Source organism: Dromiciops gliroides, chromosome 2 (genome assembly GCF_019393635.1).
Source record: "Dromiciops gliroides isolate mDroGli1 chromosome 2, mDroGli1.pri, whole genome shotgun sequence".
Taxonomy (NCBI): Eukaryota; Metazoa; Chordata; class Mammalia; order Microbiotheria; family Microbiotheriidae; genus Dromiciops; species Dromiciops gliroides.
In genome coordinates this window covers 457,660,632-457,682,589 of record NC_057862.1, presented here as the reverse complement: position 1 = coordinate 457,682,589, position 21,958 = coordinate 457,660,632, and the positions used below count along the sequence as shown (strand labels likewise).

Here is a 21,958-nt window from a genome sequence, read left to right as displayed (position 1 = left end):
AATTCAGAGTTAGAGTGGTACCTTAGCTGTTGTCTTGATGCAGTAAAATCAATGAGGGCTGGTGGAGTTGTCATAATTTATACAATTTGCTCCAATCATAGATTCATAAAAAGAGATAAAAGGAATCTAACAGGCCATCTGATCTAAATTTCTTGTTTTACAGAAAAGGAAGTTATCCTCGAGAAGTGACTTTCCCAGAAGAGGTTAAGTGACTTGTCCAAAGTCTTATAGGTAGTAAGTAGCAGAATCAGGGTTTGATTCCACGTGCTCTGATTCCTGATCCATTTCTTTTTATTGTACATGCTCTGATTCCAAACTCTGGGTCTTTCCCATGCTGCTTCTCCTCTTATGGGAAGTCCAGTCAATGGGCATGATTGTAAATAGATTTTGTAAATAGATTCTGCCTCTCTCTCTCTCTCTCTCTCTCTCTCTCTCTCTCTCTCTCTCTCTCTCTCTCTCTCTCTCTCTCTCTCTCTCCTTCCTTTTGTGTCTTTCTCTCCCTTCCCTCTTCCTCTGTTTCTCTCTCTGTCTGTCTCTGTCTCAGTCTCTCTGTCTCTGTCTGTCTGTCCTCCCCCTCCTTCTCTAGGGGAGTTAGATTTCCTCAGCTCTTTTAAACTTAACCCAAAACACCTGTGACTTTCCTATTCTCTTACTTGCCTGATGTTTGAATCAATTCATTCATGACAAGGAGTGGAGTTCTTTTTTATTTCAGAGCAGGCCTGGCAAAGAAGTTTCAAGGAGTAATTACAAGTTCTTCTTAAGGTTATATTGCTTCCTTCTCTAAAATTCTCTGAACCTCTGAACTGGAAGAGATCTCACAGATCACCTAAGCCATTCCATACTCAGTCAGAATCCCCTCTACACTCCCCCTGAGGCCCTCTAGTGGTGGCTATCCTGTAATCTCTCAACACAGGCCATTTCACTTTTGGACAGGGCTAACTGTTAGGAAGGTTTTTCTTACAAAAATTTAAAATTTGCCTCTTCATAATTTCAAACCATTGTTATTGGTTCTACCCTCTTGTGCCAAGCAAAATAAATGTAATCTGGATAGCTTCAAATATTTGAAGACACCTGTCATGTCCACCTTTAGGTTTCTCCGGTCTAAACCTTCCCTTCTCCTTTAAACAATTCTTGTACCAAGAAAGAACAGCAGACTAAGTTCATATTCATAAAGCCGAGAAAAAGTCACAGGAAGCAATTTTCCAGCCCAGGAAAGTTTAAGAAGATAGACATAGTGGTCAGTGGACATTGAGGCAGGGAACAGCCAGGAGCACAGCACAGCAGAGGTGCCTGTGGGCAATGGCAGCATCAACAGTGGTTAGGAGTTTTTCAGCATCCAAGGGTGGTAAGGAGACTGAACACAGGGACAGGAAGCACTAGGGCAGAGAGAGATCCCTAGGGACCCTTGTACTGGTGCTGGAAGTGGGAATGGGTGCCATCTGACAACCCTGTCCCCCATTATCCAGTCCTAGATCCCAGTTCCAGGGTGGAGGGTAGTCAAGAGGGAGCAGGGGCCCTACCTGTGTAAGGAGCAAGGAACAAGTTCCAGAAACTTAGCTGTGTGGCTCTGAGCCCAAGGGCAGAGGGAAGAATGAAGTTCTAAATGACAGCCCCGCACATAAATCTGCAGTGGAATAAACCAAGGAAGAAGACCAAAACCAAGTAGGAGTTAGAAGATTTAAAGACATAAAAAAGAACAAAAACAAGTTTTAAATAAAATAAAGTAACAGAGGAAAAATTGGGAAAAGAAATGGGAGATATGCAAAAAAATTATCAAAAGAGAATTAACAGCTAAATTAAAGAAGTACAAGAAATACTGAAGAAAATAACTCCTTAGTTGATTTGAACCAGAAGAACCTTCCAGAGGCCAAATAGTAACTGGCACTAGGCTATGGAAACTCAACCACATATAAGTCAATGTACTTAAACCTGGGTCAGGAACTAGCAGAGCACAGACCAGGAAAGCAGCGAACAGACCTCTCCCTGGATCACACTACTTTGGAAGCACCAAAAATTTACAGTTCCCCTAGAATGAGCTGTGAAAGCAGAAGGACAAAAAAAGAAAGCTCAAATAAAACATTCCTCCCCCAAAAAATGTGAGTCCAGACCAACGCTGACCTAAAGTCCAAAACCAATTAGTATACTGGAAATATGAGCAGACAAAAAAGTAACCCAACCATAAAAAGCTATTATTGGTTACCTGGAAGTTCAAGGAAAATACAAACAGAAGACAATAACTCAAAAACATCTACAGGCAAAAACTTAAAGAAAAAATGCAGATTGGACACAAGCCCACCAAGAATTTTTAGAAGAGTTAAAGAAATTGTAAAAAGGATAAAATCAAATTTTAAATCAAAGTGACAGAAGAAAATTGTGAATAGAAATGAGAGATGTACAAGAAAATTATCATAAGAAGATTAACAACTAAGTTAAAGTACAAAAATACTGAATAAAATAACTTCTTAAAATGAGAATTGGCCAAATGGTAAAAGAGGTACAAAACCTCACTGAAGAAAATAACTCCTTAAAAATTAGATTTGACCAAGTGGAAGCTAATAACTCCATGAGACATTGAGAGATGATGGAAGAAATGGGTGTGGTACTATAAGCATACTTTAGGTTGAAGTCTTTGGACCTGTCTGAATGAATGAATAACCACTTCAGTATTGGATTCAACTAGCTGACCCCAGAGGTCCTCTCCAGATGTGAGATTTTGCTTTTATGATTCTGTAAATCATATTATTCATCCCTAGATAGTCCCTTCCCAGAGCTCACATAGCACACTTGCTAAGAATGTTTTAGAATTTAATTTTTTAAATGACCAGATTAATCTCTGGCTTTTATGATTCTTTTATTGATCTAGTTTTGTTTTGTTTTCACTACCCGAGAGTCTTTGAACTTATATCCCCCAAACATCTGCATTTATCTCCTATAAACTGGTAACTACATACACCTACACACATTCCTATTCTTGATATACTGGGCCCTGCCCTTTGGGGACTGCAGGTGTGAGGAAGCAAGTCTAACAAGAAAGTGGGGAGGGGGGTGCAAAAGCAAGGATGCAAATGATGAAACAGAGAGTCTCTTCCTGGGTTGCTCTGAGCCAACAAGGGTGCCAACCACACTCTGAAGGAGAGGCCACATTTCTCAAGCATCAGAAACAACCATGGCTATACTTAGTTGTGCGGTTCTTTTGCCCTGGTTAAGGAAATGAGTTGATTGAAGTCTAAAGGGACTCAAAGCTGTTGTAGAATGGAACTTGATCACTGGTTCTGACAATTCTATGCTATAAATTATAGACTTGTTTTTAGGGTTTTTGCTCATAGAATACTAGACCTTTAAAACTGGAAGGGCCCTTAGGATGTAGAATGGAAAGGAGCTTAGAATTGAGAATGTCAGAGCTAGGAGGGGCCTTAAAACATGGAATATCAGAGCTGAGAAGGTTCTTAGAATACACAATTCCAGAGCTGGAAGAGACCTTAGAACAAAGAATGTCAAAGCTGGAGAAGGAGGAGGAGGAGGACGACGAGGAGGAAAAAGGACAGGAGGAAGAAAGAAAGGAAGAAAGGAAGGAAGGAAGGAAGGAAGGAAGGAAGGAAGGAAGGAAGGAAGGAAGGAAGGAAGGAAGGAAGGAAGGAAGGAAGGAAGGAAGGAAAGAAGGAAGAAAAGGAAGGGAGGGAGGAAGAAAAGGAATGAAAAGAAAAGGAAGAGCCTTTTATGAAACATATTTTACACATTTATTTTGTACAACACCATAAGGTATCACTTATCCTATTGACAAAATTACTTCATTAACTCCATCCATGCTTCCTCCAAGAATAGTATAAACAGATCCTTGAAGTCAGTGGGAAAAAAGAAGAGAATCTATAGGATCATAGTTCATAGGAGTTAGAGCTAGGGGGGACTTTAGATTTAGAATCCATCACACCTCATTTTACAGATGAAGAAAATGAGGCCCAGAGAAGGGAGGGACTTTCCTGGAGTCACGCAGAATACAGAATTCCTGAGCTGGAATACTTTATGTTCATAGCTATTTGCATGTTGTCATCTTTATTGGAACATTAGCTTCTTGAGGGAAAGGACCTCAAATATACCTCTCTTTCTATCCCCAGCCCTTGGCATGATGCCTGACACATAATAGCACAACAACATGCTCTCTAAGATCTCTTTCAGAATTAATTTTAAAATCCTGTAATCTATAAGATCAAAAAGTTTACTGGCCAACTTTTGGTTAATTGGTTTTAAATGCCCAACAGGGGAGAAATGAAAGAGCCACCATCTGCCTCCAGGTTATGGTGCTAAGCAAGTTATAAGTAAAATAGAATGAAAAGAAAACTAGACAGATTCAGGAGACTTAGGTTCTAGCCCTGGTTTTGGCATGGACTTATTGTATGACCTTGGGGAAATCACTTATACTCTGTGGGCCTCACTTTATAAAATGAAGGGGCCAGGCTAGATGTTCTCAAAAACCCCTTCCAGCTTCTTACTCTCTATGAACCAACTGGGGAATAACCTTTGAAAAGTATCATCCACATAGCTAATTTACGTAATGGGATAGAACATTCAGATTCGGGTCTTCTTGACTGAAGGCCTGGCACTGTCTATCCACTGTGCCACCTAGCTGCACATACATTATTTTATTGTTTATGGTCCCCCTAAAATTAATAAAAGCATCATTCTGACTTTCTTCAGCTGCTGGAAGTAATAGGCTTCAAATGAAACCCATTTTCTGGTCTGTAAAACCCCTATGTCTGAAGTCCAACCATCCTGCAAGAGACAATATCATCATAAAGTCAACTTCCTGGCCTTCAGTTCCTATCCTAAATGGCCAAAGGATAGCACCACATTGGTTGCCTTGTTGGGGATCTTATTTCATGATCCTTCAAGAAAACTACAGATGTCACCCAAGTCCTTGAAAGCAACAAGGTTTGCTGCTGGGGACACTAGTGAGTCCTTTGCATCATTCTTTATCTCCTAGGAGTTCCATTGACCAACTGCTGAGCTTCTCAGAAGGCAGAGGAGACATTTTATTGACCTCAACTTCAGCACAATCTAGGGTTAATTCAAAAAACGTTGAAGAGGTGGCAAAAATGCTATGAATAGTAACAATTGAGGGAATCTTGCTGTTTCTTGCAACACTCCCATCTCCCAACTTCATGCTTTTCTGTTCCCTACTCCTGGTGTCAAGAAGACCTGAATTCAGATGTGGCCTCAGACACTTACTAGCTATGTGACCCTGGGCAAGTCACTTACCCCTGTTTGCCTCAATTTCCTCCTCTGTAAAATGAGCTGGAGAAGAAAGTGGCAAACCACTCCAGTATCTTTGCCAAGAAAACCCCAAATGGGGTCATGAAAAGTCAGACATAACTGAAACAATTAAACAACAACAACAAAATGTGATAAGCAGTGTGGCACATGACATAGGATTTGGATTTATAGTCAGAAAGAACTGTGTTTAAATCCCACTTTGGATACTTACCAGTTCTATGACCCTGGGTAAGTCACTAAACTTGTGTGCCTCAATTTCATTATCTGTCAAATGAGGGGGTTGGACTTGACGGCCTCTATTAAGTTCTTTCCAGCCCTAAATCAATGATCCTATGAAAGTACTTTGAAAACTATGAAGGGAAATGCAACAAACATCTTTAAGTAGTGTGCTAAAGGTCACCACTAACAACATATTAAACCCTAAAATGTTATACATCTGGAGGCCTGGCTTAGGCCGCCTCCACTCACAGCTGGCACTCGTCTCATGATAACAGGCCATTAGGGCAGAGTTAATTTTTACTATTTATTTAATGGGACATTCACTCCAGAGCCACAAGCCCATTCTAATTCAGAGACAAAAATTCCCCCAAAAAAGCCAAAGTCAATAAAAAGGGCTATATTGGCAAACATCTCCTAGGCCTGAGTCGCTAATGATGTACCCTCTGGCCTTCTGTGCAGGGGCCGTCTGCTCTCTGGAATGTGAAGAGTGTGGTAGAAGTGCATCATTATTCTGGAAGTAGGCTTTATGGTTGGGTTTGCATGTATAGGCTCCAGTGACATCAGTACATTCCTCTAGCAGCAACTGGTTTTCAGAATTTCAGAACTTGTTGAGTTTGCTTTTGTTTTTTTTTTGTTTTGTCATCTAGAAGATGGCTTCTTAAATACCAGGAAGGGGAGGGGTGGCGACGTTTAGCACATCAAGACAAAATAGGAATATGGGATCATAGATTTAGAGCTAAAAAGGACCTTTGGGGACACCAACATCCAGCCTCCTCAATCTGTGGATGGTAGAGAGGTTGAGTGACTCTCCCAGGATCTTACTGATAGTTTCTGAGGCAAGATTTGAATTTCGGTTTTCCTCACTCCAAGTCCAGTATTCTGGGAATTTTAGCCCCTCAAAGCAATATGTTTGAGGAAGGACTTCCTTAGTCTTTTTTAACTATATCTAGGGGCAGCTAGATGATGCAATGGATAAAGTACCGGCCCTGGATTCAGGAGTACCTGAGTTCAAATTCGGCCTCAGACACTTGACACTTACTAGCTGTGTGACCTTGGGCAAGTCACTTAACCCCCATTGCCTCACAAAATTTAAAAAAAATTTTTTTTTAATTAACTATATCTAGACACTTTTCTGAGAAGCCTTGTATTTGTGGAGTCACCCAGGTATAGAGGAAGATCAGCTTTCCTGGTTCCCAGACCCAAGATCACAGATGGATGAAGAGGGATATGGTAAAGCAGCAATTGGGGGAGGGCTGCAAAGAAAGAGAAGAGCAATGTCTCTACCAGCCTTCTTACCATTCTTCATGTGAAAAAGCCACATGGATAATTAACCCTTAACCAGCTGAGTAAGCTAAGATTTTATGGAGCCTTGGAAGTCTCTCCTCACACTCCAAATGTCCTTTGTAGGATAACCTGTGACCCTGGTGTGTTGAATAAACAAAACAAAACATGGAATTCTTCATAATCATAATAAATGTACTAATGATTTACATTTACAGAGGTTTTTTTAAGGTTACTAAACACTTTTCTTATAACTCCATACTGTTGTAACAATTTATTTCTATAGCACTTTACAATTCACCCTGGGAGGGATATGGTACAAGTATTATTAGCCCCAATTTTACAGATGAGAAAAATGATCCACAGAGGAATAGAATGATTTGTCCACAGTCACATAAAACCATGAAGCTGGCATAGGAACCCAAGTTTTCTGATTTTAAGTCCAGTGCTTTTTCCACCAATCTAGAGAGGCAGAGTAGTTTAATGGAAAGAAAACTGGGCTTGGGAGCAGGATTCCTCACTGAGTTCCAACTGAAATCATTAGTAGCTACATGACTTTGAGAGAGTCATTTTACCTATCTGGGGCTCAGTTTCCCCATCAGTGAAATGGGCATATGAATACTTATACTACCTATCTCATAAGGATCTGGGATTAGAGCGATCTATGTGGAAATAAAAGTTATCATCAATATTATTTATAGCAGTATGCTTCTGAGTATTAATGCAGCTCTCATACTATGATTCTGGGTCCCCAAAGTCTTGCAGGGGCTTCCTGACTAGAAGTTGCCTCCTCTCCCCTCAACTGGTTCTTCTCCGGCTTATGTTTCAACCTCAAGAGAGCCCCAGTTGAGTGGCCTCCTTGGATAGTGATGCCAGTCTTGGCCCACAGGCTCCTTTCAGCGGATGGCAAGCTCTCTGTGGACTTTGCATGACTTTCTGAACAGGAAGTGCTTTGTAACAAACTTACCCACGGGCACTGTACTGACCCAATTAGAGATTCTTGATTTGGTGAACAAAGAGGTGGCAGTGAAATGATGCTTTTTAATAACTGCATTCATTTTCCTCTTTCCTCCACTCAAGAGAGTGGGATCCTCTGTATTTTGCCCATTTCAGGATGTTCATCTATTGGAAGCTCTGTCTATTGAACACTAGGGAATGGATCATTTTGATAGGTGCCAACTACCATGATAATGACTACTGTGTGCAATTAGTCAGTGCACTTCACCAGGAGAGCACCCCCCAACTGATAAACAGTAATTATGTCTCAGAATAGTCCTCTGAGCCAGGCACTACAGCCCTTCTGCAGATAAACATCCCAAGGCACCCAAGGGAGTCTCAGAAGAGATCACAGAGGATCTATCACAGAGCCAGAGGGGAAAGATATGACAGGGGAGGCAGTATATGACTTTGGGCTAGTTACTCCATCTCTTTGAATCTCAATTTTTACTTCACAATTACTTCACAAAATCTGTTTGTTAAGGTGCATTTATCAAGCACTTATTGTGTATTGAACAAACTGTGAGAGGATATAAATAAAAGCGCTTTCTAAACTATGAAACTAAACAATGAACAGAACTTCCTTAGCTCTTATAAAATACTTTCTCTAGGGGCAGCTAGGTGGGGCAGTGGATAGAGCACCGGCCCTGGAGTCAGGAGTACCTGAGTTCAAATCCAGCCTCAGACACTTAACACTTACTAGCTGTGTGACCCTGGGCAAGTCACTTAACCCCAATTGCCTCACTAAAAAAATAAATAAATAAATAAAATACTTTCTCTAAAAGATTCATTGATATGATGGAAGGATACATGATTTAATGGAAAAGGCTCTGGATTTATCAACATCAGATTTGAGTGTGTATCCTAACTTTACCATTTATTAATAATGTAACTTCGAAGAATTCACTTGGGCTTTTCTGAACCTCAATTTTTTTCATCTGTAAAATGGGCTCAAGTGAAAAAATGGATGTAAAGCAATAAACAAACCCAAGCTACTGTTATTATTATGGAAATAGGTAGAGACTGGTGTAAGAGTGCTGTTTCCACAACAATATTATGGAAATATGCTCTCCCTTTTTTTTAAAGTACTCAAATGGTAATATCTCAATTATATACCACCATACGACCATTATTTGTATAATGCTTCATAGTTTAGAAAATCCTTTCATTTATATCCTTTTACAGTAACTAAGCCAAAGTTACACAGTTAATATGGAGCTAAGACTCAGACCCAGAATTATTTTGGTTTTTTTTTGGGGGGTGGGGCTTGCAGGGCAATGGGGGTTAAGTTACTTGCCCAGAGTCACACAGCTAGTAAGTGTCAAGTGTCTGAGGCTGGATTTAAACCCAGGTCATCCTGACTCCAGGTCTGATGCTTTATCCACTGCACCACCTAGCTGCCCCCTAGACCCAGAATTTTTTAAGCTCTATTGGGGCTCCTTCTAGAGACAGCCAAGAGGTGTAGTAGATAGAAAGCCAGGCCTAGAGGCAGGAAATCTGGATTCAAACTAGCTGTGTGATGCTGGGAAAGTCATTTACCCCTGTTTGCCTCAATTTCCTCATCTGTAAAAAAAAAATGAGCTTGAGAAGGAAATGGCAAACTACTCTAGTATATTTGCCAAGAAAACCCCAAATAGGGTCATGAAGAATCAGTCACTACTGAAAAATGACTGAACTGAATGATCTCCTTCTACCCTACCTAGGGTTAGGGTTATACCATATTTAATACAGTTCTTTGCATGTTATTACTAGTGAGATATAGGTGTTGATAGGTTTCTATTTGAAGATAAAGAGACTGGTTTCTTTGGGGGGGGGGGGTTGGTGAGGCAATTGAGGTTAAGTGACTTGCCCAGGGTCACACAGCTAGTAAGTGTTAAGGGTCTGAGGCCGGATTTGAACTCAGGTACTGCTGACTCCAGGGCCGGTGCTCTATCCACTGCGCCACCTAGCTGCCCCCCAAGACTGGTTTCTTAATAAAAGATTTACTCCCACCTTTTTTTCCTGGAATAGGAATATAAAACCCCAAAACACTGTTCACCAGTTTTAGACGTGCCTGACATATTCCACTTATCTGTGTGCTTTCATGTCAGAGCTAGAGAGGACCTTAGAGATCGTCTAGTGGAAACTCCTCATTTTACATTTCAGGAAACTGAGGCACAGAGATTTGCCCAAGGTCACATAACTAATGACAGATCTGAAACTACTCCATCCTCCTGGTTCCTAGGCCAGTGTTTTTTGCCTTCACCACAGCTGCTTCCTTTGAAAATACATATTCTCATCAAATGTCATGAAAGAACTGACTTATCAGGCCTGCAGAGAGAGGAACTTCCTCCTCTTTGAGTCTTATGCCTCATCCTACAACCCCCTTATGTGATAGAAGGTCAAAGATGGAAAGGATTTCAGACCTTAGACTCTAAGAGCTGGGAAGAAACTTAGAGATCACCTAGCTCAACCTTCATCTTTTCAGTAGCATGTTGCCAAATCATGGTTTTAATAAAAGACAAATTGGAGAATTCAGGAGAAAGCATTTTTGTTGACCTGACAAAATAAGTGAATGTTCCTAACCATTCGGTATCACAGACTTAGAGAATCGAAGCAGTAAGAGATCTCAGAGATCTTTCTAGCTGTGTGACCCTGGGCAAGTCACTTAACCCCAATTGCCCTGCAAAAAAAAAAAAGAGAGAGATCACCTTGTCCCATCTCCTGCCTCCACAATAATGAGACAGCGCCTTCTACAACAACTAATTGATTAGGAGGAGCATCTCGGTCTTGTGGATACAGAGGTGGCTTCAGAATCAGGAAGAGCTGGCCACTGACAGACTGATTTTGTGACCTCAGGCAATTCTCTAGGGCTACTGCCTAATTGCAAGACTTGCTGCTCTTCATTAGTAGAGGGCATTTCTTCACTGAGAATCCTATATACCCATGGAAAAAATCTAAAACAGTTTCCATGTGCTTTCCTTGTGGGATTGTTTTAAAGCTCCAGTGGGATAATACACACAAATGCACACACACACACACACACGCACACACGCACACACACACACACATATATATATTATTTTGGATATTTTAAACCATTATATGATGTTAGTTGTTAGCTATCAACTAAGAAGCACTTATTAAACACCTATCTTATTATCTATAATTTGGAGGAGTAGGCCTAGATGGTTCCTGAGGTTCCTATCAATTCTAAATCCTATTATTCATGTTGGTAAGAGTCAAGTAGATCAGAATTAAGTAAGCAAAGACCAGAACTACTAAGATCATGAGATAAAACAGAATTTTAGAATTGCAAAAGACCTTCAAGATCATCTAGTCCCAGGGGGCACCTAGGTGACACAGTGGATAAAGCACCGGCCCTGGATTCAGGAGGACCTGAGTTCAAATCCGGACTCAGACACTTGACACTTACTAGCTGTGTGACCCTGGGCAAGTCGCTTCACCCCTGTTGCCCCACCAAAAAAAAAAGATCATCTAGTCCCACCTACCCATGCACAAATTTTATAGAAATGGAAACTGAGGTCAGGGAGGTTAATGACTCACCCAGGGTCACACAAGTAGTCCATAGAGCAGGTATTCAAACTCAGCTCTTCTGACTCTAAATCCTACAATTGTTTTTGTTTGTTTGTGTGTTTGTTTTTTTGTGGTTTTTTTGCATGGGGCAATGAGGGTTAAGTGACTTGCCCAGGGTCACACAGCTAGTACGCATCAAGTGTCTGAGGCTGGATTTGAACTCGGGCCACCTAGCTGGCCCCCTGCAATTGTTATACCAAACCTTGCTGCCTAATGTGGACACCAGCTAGAGGCCTATATTCAACTGTTGAAGAGAGGAAAACAGATATTTGTGCAGATGAGGAAACTGAGTCTCATCATGATGCTGCAATCCACACCAGCTTGGTAACTACTTCTGGGAATTATTCATGTGTCCCAGGTGTAGTCAAAGTCTTAAGAAGAGAAAGGAAGCAGGGTAAGATGAGAAAGAAAACAGGTGACCACAAGCAAGAACAAAAAAATCATGCAACTCCTGCTGCTCTTAGCAAGGCTCATTTACTTGGCAAAAATTTTAAATCTGCTTATAGCAGAATTGAAATTTTTGTTGTATCAGAAGTTCTATTTATACCAACCCAGTTCACCCAAATGAAATCCTAGGAATTGCAAGAATACAGAAAACAGTGAAGACAGAGAGGAGGGTGTTGAAGAGACCCATAGACCCAGAGATACCCTTAGGGTAAGACACCAAGACAAGGGAAAAGGTGACCTTGTGGTGGGTGGATAAGAAGCAATAAACTCAGTCAAATAAACAGCATGAAAAGAGGGTAGATAACAATAACCATACTCATTAGCATACAGAAGAACCTTGGAGATTATCTAGGCCAATTCCCTCATTCTAAAGATGATTAATTTCAGTGATGGCAGGCCACATTTCACTGTTCATTGCCATTTAAGAGCAGTTAGTGGAAACTTTAGAGATGAGAAAATTGAGACACAGAGGTTAAATGACTTGCCCAAGGATTACAAAGTGAGTAAATGGCAGAGCCCAAAATTGAACAAAGGTCTTCTCCTTCTAATTCCATGGTTCCTGCCATTGTACAGGGAGGAAAGAAGGGAGGGAAGGAGGGAGGAAGAGAGTTAGGAAGGAAGGAAGGAAGGAAGGAAGGAAGGAAGGAAGGAAGGAAGGAAGGAAGGAAGGAAGGGAGGGAGGGAGGGAGGGAGGAACAAAGGAAGGAAGGGAAAAAGGAAGGAAGGAACAAAAGAAAGAAAGAAACAAAGAAAGAAGGAGGAAGGAAGGAGGGAAGGAAGGAAAAGGAAAGAAAAGAAAGGAAAAGGGGGAAGGAAGAGAGGGAGAAAGGAAGGAAGGAAGGAAGGAAAGAAGGAAGGAAGGGAGGGAGGAAGGGAGGGAGGAAGGAAGGAAGGAAGGAAGGAAGGAAGGAAGGAAGGAAGGAAGGAAGGAAGGAAGGAAGGGGAAAGAAAGGAAAGAAAAAGGAGGGAAGGAAGGGAGGGAGAAAAGAAGGAAGGAGGAAGGGAGAGATAGTCATATTTCCAAAGGATCATTTAGCTCCAAATCCATTGAAACATTTGTTAAATGATCCTGGGACAGGTTCACTTCACTGTTCCTCCCCCCATTTCTTCCTCTATAAAATAAGGATCCCATTCTTTGCACTTCCGCAAATAGTCATGGTGAAGCTCCAGTGAGATAGCAGTATATTCTGAGTCCTTTATAAAACTTCAAGTGCTTTATGAAAGTGAACTATTATGATTTATGTTTTTATAAAAGAGCAGGTGAATCTTCACCAATAACTTATTTACACATGGGAATTATTTTCCCCAGATACACATGTAAGAAGAGGAAATAAAAAATACTTGGGGAAAGCTGGCGGCAAAAATACTAAATAAGATAAATGAAAAATATACAAACATGAAATTTTTACCACTGCTATATAAACGTGAGGATTATGCAAAAGGAAGAGACTGTGAATGGGCTTTTCCAAAGGCAAAATCCCCACTGAATTTTAATGTCAAATGGAAGCAACCCATTTCTGAATTACTTCTCTCTCTCTCTCTCTCTCTCTCTCTCTCTCTCTCTCTCTCTCTCTCTCTCTCTCTCTCTCTCTGTATATATGTATATGTGTATGTATGTATATATATACATATGTATATATATATTACTAAAGATCTGAAGTTTTCCTGTGTCTCCCAGAAAGGCATTAGAAAAATCCCAATAACTATTTCAATTTTCATGCACAAAAATGAAATTAAAATGAATGTCAAAAAAGAAACTGAATCCACATTAGGTAATGCCAGCCATGCAGATTGTGAACATTTTCCATGAATGTGTAGGATGGAATGCATCTGTTACGATTATCTTAATATCCCACAGATTTGGAGCCAAATTTTCACCCACATCTTCACAGGTGCAAAAGCTGTGGGTGCATTTTTGGCCCAGGATTTGGAATAACATGCCCACACTTGTCCCTCTGCAAGAGGACTGGCCTTCCATGCTATGTTCAACCCACCACCAGCAGCAGAATAGTTGATTTTTAATGGAGCCACTGGCTGCAAGTTGCTTTCCAGTCCTCTTTACATATGCCTCCAGTCTGCACTGTTCTAGGCAGAGCCAAAGCTTATGGACAACTGTTGGCAGGGCCAAGGGGTTCTTGCTTTGGGGATTTGAAAGGATTTAGGGTTAGATTTAGAAGGTACCTTAGAGATAATCTCTAATTCACTCATATCATAGAGAAGCAAATTGAGAGCCAGAAAGATGAAGTGTTTTGCCCAAGGTTAGCTAAGAGATAGTAGAATGAATTTGAACCCAGGCCTTCTAATTCCAAATCCAATGTTCTTCCTCCTCTACTGCATTTTCCTTTAATAGTGTTACCACATTTGATTTTTTTTTGGCGGGGCAATAGGGGTTAAGTGACTTGCCCAGGGTCACACAGCTAGTAAGTGTTAAGTGTCTGAGGCTGGATTTGAACTCAGGTCCTCCTGAATCCAGGGCCGGTGCTTTATCCACTGCACCACCTAGCCGCCCCCACATTTGATTTTTTTTTAATCATTTCTTTCTAAGCAAGCACCTTTTAGAATTAAGAATCCATGATCTGTTCAGTAAATCAGGTCTCTTCTCCCCCTCCCCAAAAGATGCCTTCAGCTATTTAGGTCTCAGAGAAGGACTCAGCACTTGAATTCTTACCCTCAAATTTCAAGTTTCATTATCCAAATATTTTACCTCTAAAGTTTACAGATAGGGCTAAGGAGAATGATAGGATTTGGAGATGGGGAAGAAGGGACTCTAGAGATCATATTGTTAAACTCCATCACTTAGGTGACTTAGATATTTGGCTTCTGTGATAGGGATAAATCATTTGGAACAAAGAAAAGGACCTCTTAGGCACTGTCCAAAGTAACTGTTTGTTTTAACCAGCCAATTCATCCCTTACTCTAAAGTCAAATTCAATCCAAAAGGGAGCAATTGGGGGGGGGGGGAAGGATCTCCCACCAGTTATTCCTTTATTTCACAAAATCAAAACATTGAAAGGAGTTCAGATGTCACTTAGTCCAACCCCTATCTGAGAAAGAATCTCCAATAAGTATTCACCAAGTGTACCTTTAAAACCTCTAGTGAAGGAGAACTCAATAGCTTCCTTTCAACTTTTAGACAGCTTAAAATGTTAGGAAGGTTTTCCTTAAATCAAGCCAAAAACTGCCTCTCTGCATCTTCTCCCCATTGTTCTTAGTTCTGCCTTTTGAGAAAAAGCAAACCAAGTATTCTCTCTTCCCTGTGACAGTTTTTCAAATACTTGAAGAAAACTACTATGTTTCCAACCTACAAATAAAGAGATTTCATTTGTAGGTGGATTTATAAATCTTCATTTGTAGGTGGATTTATAAATCATGTCAAATCCCTAGACACTTGGAGATAGACATATAGATATATATAGATATCTATATCTATATCTATAATTACTTCAATGATAAACAATCATCATTTGTCAAGTCCCAAGGGAAGTGAGGTGTGCCTCATAAGTGAATTTTCTGGAAAATTGAAATTTCAGAGGGTAATATGCATAATTTCCTCTGTGATTTATGTTCACTATCAATTTTGAATGCAACACCATTCTTTGCAGTAGTGATGCCCTCAGGGACTATTAAGAGTTTCTTGATCTGACACTAAATAAAGCCAGACTGCAGGGATTTTTGAATTATTATGTCTTTTTTTTAATAATTGTCTGGTCTCCTCCTTTGTTATTAGCTGTCACTTCTTGTGACTTTAGTGTATCAACCCATAGAGGGCATTTCTCACCCCTTCTAGTCAGCTGTCAGCTGATAATCTAGTTTGATAGAACTGTGTGAAAAATCAGAGTAAATAGGCTGTGAATCAGAGCCTGAAATGCTTTCCTATGAATAAAGTAGATGAGCGCTATATCTTCTATTTTAGCTTCTTGGAAATTTTCTTTGCTGCCTTCCTGGTTCTCAGGTGTGTTCCAGAGAGTTAAACTGTAAGAATAATTAGTGGCTTGTAATGGCAGAGATTTCTTTTCCCAAAATATTTTTTCCAGTGAGCAATAAATTATGCCATGTCCTGCTCCCCTCCCTTCCCCTTCCATCTCTAAGCCTCCTTGTCCTCCACTAACTAGAAGCAAATTTTAGATCATATCTGAGCTCTATACATATGCCCTGGTGCTGGTCATAGGGCAAAGAGTGACATGGCTATTTCTTTACAAAAATAACCCAATGGCCACTTTGCTAATAAGCCAAGCCACCTACGAATAAAAGGGGAGGATTCAAATCAAGGTCCCCTGCAGCCTTTCCTTGGGCCCAACAACCACATCTATTGGGTTCCCAACAAAGGAAATCCATTGTTTCTAACTCATCAATGTACCACTGTTCAGCCAGGACATCTGCAAAGTTTGGCCTACAGCACAACCCCCTCCCCCCCATACACACACACACACACACACACACACACACACTATGTCCTGATCTATATAGAATGTTCAATGAGCTTTTTTCTTACTTTTCCGCCCCCAAAATATCTAAGAGAGTGTTATAAAGTGTTATTTTTTTCTCCCTACAAGAATAAAAGGGAGTTGGAAAGTCTTCTCTCTTGTTTCTCCATTTTCAACCTCAACTTGGCAAATGGAAAGAAAATGCTAGCAATTTAAACTGACCCTGTTCCAAATCATGGGGACTGGGGGAAGAAGGGAGAAAAGTCACTATTGGTATTTAAGGGGCTTTTTTGGTTTTGGGTTTTTCTTGAGCTTACAAGCCCAGGCACTGCCCAGAAAATACAATACTGGCAAAGTGAATTTTACATGTACATGTATATAGAATCACTGAGCTGTAGGGCTGGAAGAGGCCTCAGAGCTCATCTCATTTATAACCCAGAAGGCACAGGGACTTGTCCAAGGCCATACACTCTTTATTGCTATTTCTTAGGAGATACGGGAGTTTCTGTGCAGGCAATGAGAAAAACAAGCATCTTACCATCATCCAAATAGGCCTGGTCCAGGTTCTGTTCTTGCTTAATAGTCACTCCTGCTGGTAATACTTCCTTTTGGTCATTAACTGGCGGTCCATTTTTAGCAGCTCGTTGACTTGTAGCATTCTGTTGTTGAATCACCGTAGGATAGGAGCTTGGACTTATCCTCTGTGCTTGGCTGACTTGGGGTGGATTTGGTCGGGCGGCACTGGATGTAAAATTTTCACAGCACATGATGTGTTGGAATTCTTGGTGCGTTCCACACCTCACCTGCTGATTGGTTGGAGAATAATGAATCACTGGAGAAGACTGCTGATTGGTTGGAGAGTGGTGGAGCAGAGCCGAATTCTGGCCTGGAGAGCCAGCGTGCATGAGCACTGATCGGTGAGCATCTGAAATGGAGATGGATGAGGCCATCAAAGTAGGCTGCTGGTAGCCCAAGAGGCTGGGGCTCAAGCTCTTGCTCCTCTGGTATATTACAGCTGTTGAATTCTGTTGTTGGTACCGAGAGTCGGGAGAAGATAAACCTGAACGGAGCTGTTGGCATGATGCCATGGTGGCCACAAGACAGGAAGGGGACTCAGTGACCATTGTGTGCTGTGAATAGTAAGGCGGTGTTACTGTTCCCAAAGCACCGTGCACTGTATTGCAGATTAAGGCAGGATCATATTCATCAATGGGTTCTGTTTTGATGGATGGAACTAGAATAAAGCACGTACAGTACATTATTCTTAATGAGCAGTTGAGAGACAATGGAAGACTTTCCTTGCCCTAACAAGAGACCTAGAGTAATGCTCTCCTCTTCCATTTCATACCCTTCTCCAGGTTAAATGGATCAATGAATGGAGTGCACACAGTGTCTCTTTAAGAAATAGATGTTAAAAATCAAGTACATGGGGCAGCTAGGTGGCTCAGTGGATAGAGCACTGGCCCTGGAGTCAGAAGTACCTGAATTCAAATCCGGCTTCAGACACTTAACACTTACTAGCTGTGTGACTGTGGGAAAGTCACTTAACCCCAATTACATTACTAAAAAACATCAAATTAAATAAATAAAAATTAAAATAAAAATCAAGTACATGCTTAAGACTCAGGTAAATGAAAAACTAAAATACACTTTGAAGAACTAGATCCATATTTGAAAAACTAGTGAGTCACCTAAAAAAAACCGTTCAAAACTGACAACTCCATTCCTTTGCCCACTGTTATACTGGGCTTTGGCCCTGGTCATGATCAGGCACTCCAAGGCCAAAGACTATGTTGGAGGATATTTTCACCACAAATTTTATGTTATGAAAGTGCTATAAAATATAATTGAAAAACTGTCCTTTCTGCCTGTGGAGGACAGGATTCAAAATGAGGCTTTCACACGATTCTATGTTATATTTAAGCTTCAGTGATTTAACCACCAACATTTACAGTTTATTACATCAGCTCTAATGCCTCCAATGTTGTGAAGCAGACACATTTTAATAAGGGCTGGATCGGCTGCATTAGGCAGAATAAGAGCCAGCGCAAACCCACAACCATCATTTAAATAAAACCAAATTGGGGGTAGAGAAGCCAGAGACAGCTCCAAGATTTTCTTTCTTGCTTTCAGGAGCCTATAAGCTCCTGTGTTTGGCCTGGGACAGGAAATTACACATTTTGATGATATTCTCTCATATGTTTCCCATCCTGGGAATGTGGCAAAGTCTGGATCACCTCTTGGGAAGATTGTGACCTACTTTCCCAAATTAAAAAAAAAATCATTCAGCCTTCTGATTTACCTTGGTCATAAGTAGAATTGGAAGAAGGAGATATGCATTGAATAAGTCAATATAAAAAACAATAAGAGCAACAAGACCATATTATACAGAGGGAAATAAGATTTAAAGGGGACCCAAGGAAAATTAGTTTTTTATGTTATTATCTTATTATATTTAATATCCTTCTCTTATCAATAGGTAGACAAGTTTTATTTGGAACTTCAGTCTTCATTTTGTTCATTTATTTTGTTTTTATTTGTTAAAAACTATTATAACATAATTTTTAAATGTTTATATTGAAATTGAAGTTATTTTATATTTAAATTAAAACATTTAAATTATTTTTAAATTTGAATTTAAAATTTTTATATAAAGGAAGAAAAATTTTACCCTAGTCAGTGCCATGGTAAAATATTGGATGGAAATAGCTTATGTTGGTCTTCCACCAAGTGTCTTCACACAATCATAACCTATTCCCAGGTTGCATACTTCATGAAGCTCTCATTTGCCTAAGCTCATATGTCTGTTCCACATAGATACATGATTTTTAGCTGCCAATGGTACTATGGGTAAGGTATCAGTTCTTCACCAAGTCAGCAAACTCATGAACCACCTTTTAAGAAGAGGAACGGACAAATCTAGATATAAGGCGTCCCCCTTCCTTCCCTGAATGACTGCTCCCAAGGGGGAGAATTACCTGGATGGTAAGTAAAATGCTGAGGTTGGCTTCTTTTTCTTTTTCCATTGATGACATAGAAGTTCACCTTCACAGGTGTGCGGATATGCTTGTTCCGATATTCAGGTATTTCAACAAAAAGCATACTCTAGAAGGATGAAGTTGCTATTAATTGACATGAAGCATGAGCTACATTTCCTAATTCGATGTTGCAATCAATTACAGGGAAATCCCTTTCCATTTCATGTAACAGGGATCTCTTTCTGACAGGTGGCCTAGGGGATGGATACATTCCAGATGGTCAACAAGTCAATAAACATTTATTAACAGTTTAATATTTGCCAGGAACTGTCCTTAGTCCTAATGATACAAAGAATAGCAAAAATGATCCCTGCCCTCAAGAAGTTCACATTCTAATGGAGGGAGACAACTTAGAAACAAACTATCTACAAGCAGGATACATACAAGATAAATTAGGGGTGATCTCAGAAGGAAGGCTGAAGAGTTTATAGTCTAATATCTATTCACATGAAATCCAGCTTTTCAATATCAAAAATGTCCATGACCAATGGGGCATATTTATCATTAACTACAGGTTACAAAGAAGAAGAGATAGGCTTCCAATTAACAATATAAAATTCTATTAAAGTAGATATCACCATTTTAAATTCAGACATTCTCTGACATCACTGGTTAGTCTGATGAAATGTCACAACATCTAGAAAATATTGTCATTCACATACTTACAGGCTGGCTCTTGTCTTTATCCACCGTGGCTTCCATCTCCCAAATTTGTTGCCCATCTGGGGAAAAAAATCAATATTGACAGGTTTGAAGACATTATTAGAAAATTAAGGCTTAAAATAATAATTTAGTATCACTGTCCTAAAAGTAGTGTTTTCATATGCCATCATTAACAATAGACACACCATCTGTAGAAGTTTCTATCAATACCCCAGATATGAAATGATGATTGATTTTAACTTTTTTCCACTGTCAAAAAATACATAGAGATCAAGTGAATTGCTTTAGAACACAACATGAAACCAATGGTTTAAATATTTCCCAAATGTCAGGGTAGGTGTTTGTTTTGGGACATGAGACACATTGGAATAGAACTCGAGTGGCTTTCAAATTTTGATTAAAAGTACACAAACACACAAACTCCATAAAGTCAGTTTACAAAGAACACTGACACATGTTTTTCACTTGCTCTTCATAATAACTTCTTGAAGCAGGGAAAACTATCTACCTTTTAGAGAAAAGCTATCTGAGTCTCAGAAAGATCAAGTGACTATCTCACAATCACAACTGTTTAATGGTAGAAGTGAAACTTGAATCCATGTCTCCTGTCTTTAAATAAATGGTTTTCACTGAAGATGAGCAGCAATTTTTTCCATTCACGAAAAACATATAAGGACAAATAAGGCATCCCACTAGCAAAGAACAGACTTTCCTTTCCTGGTACCTCTGATATCCTCTTAGAAATATAACTTGGTTTTCTTTTGGGTGGAATTAGGCTGCAGCTACACCACTGAATACAAGGAAACTTTTCTACCCAATTTCAAGATGTCTAGTGAGTTTCCAGAGTCTAAGAGGGTAAGTGTAGACCAGACCTCAAGATACAGGAAAAAACAAACCATCCTTAGGTGAACAGGAAATATGAAACAAGTGTTTAATTGTATTCTGCTTTGGGGCCACATCAGAAACTAAACCTATTAACAGGAGAGTAGCAGAAGCCAGTACTCTTGATTGTGATATAACTGGAGCCCATGGGAACAATGCCCTCTCAATAGTTTGTGTCAAATGCTTATGTTGGACATAAGCAATTAAAGACCCACAGGTAAAGTGGCTTTGAAGGCTTCTCAGGGCCTGAACTGCAAAGATCTGAAGCTGTTTCTTTCTCCTCTTCTGTCCCTTTTTTCCAGGATTTGTTAAAGGAATGTTTTTTAAAAAGCAATGTGGTATATAGTAAATAGAGAGCAAGCCAGAGAGTGAAAAATACATGCATTCAGGTCCCATCTACGACACATGCTGGCTGTGTGACCCAGAATAAGCCACTTAGCCTATCAGTGTCCCCAGGCAACTGTCTCAAAACTATAAATTACAAAGCAGGTGCCAATATAAACTGGTAGAAGGAGTTTTCTCACCTGGGAGTTCTCTGTACCAATGAAATCACATGTTCAGTCTCATTAAAGGAATATACAGAGAGGTTCTCCATTAAAGGTGCTTTATTTTGTCAAGGATGTTACTCTGAATTCTATGTCAACAGAACCCTACTAATCTGGAAAGGATTCCAGAATAAGGCTCATGACTGATTGCCTGGTGTCTAAAGAACAGCCTAAGTACATAGAAAATGAATTATTTTTCTTTCTTTCCCAGTGGTTACTACAATGTTTGGCTTACAGTAGGAACTGGTGCAGGAACAGGGTTCTGGGCCTAGAGTCAGGAAGATGCATTTTCCTGAGTTCAAATCAGGCCTCAGACACTTGCTAGCTATGTGACCCTGGGCAAGTCACTTAACCCTGCTTGCTTCAGTTTCCTCATCTGTCAAATGAGCTGGAGAAGGAAATGGCAAACCACTCCAGTATCTCTGCCAAGAAAACCCCAAATGGGGTCATGAAGAGTCAGATACAACTGAAAAATGACTGAGCAAAGAACTTAACTAATGTTTGTTGAATGAATGAATGAATGAATGAATGCTTAAAGAATAAATGAGGGGGGGGCAGCTAGATGGCACAGTGGATAGAGCACCGGCCCTGGAGTCAGGAGTGCCTGAGTTCAAATCCA

At 40.1% G+C, this 21,958-nt stretch overlaps 1 protein-coding gene across 1 annotated transcript in view; it reads right to left on the bottom strand.

Moving 5' to 3' along the window:
• The window catches only part of NFATC2 (nuclear factor of activated T cells 2), a 172,596-nt gene that overhangs the window by 35,813 nt on the left and 114,825 nt on the right, over nucleotides 1-21,958 (bottom strand). The window contains exons 7-9 of the mRNA XM_043985401.1: nucleotides 19,916-19,971; nucleotides 19,190-19,316; nucleotides 16,750-17,445 (exon numbers count right to left, since the gene is read on the bottom strand). Of these exons, the coding sequence (XP_043841336.1) occupies nucleotides 16,750-17,445; nucleotides 19,190-19,316; nucleotides 19,916-19,971 (879 nt within the window). The remainder of the gene's footprint in view (nucleotides 1-16,749; nucleotides 17,446-19,189; nucleotides 19,317-19,915; nucleotides 19,972-21,958) is intronic.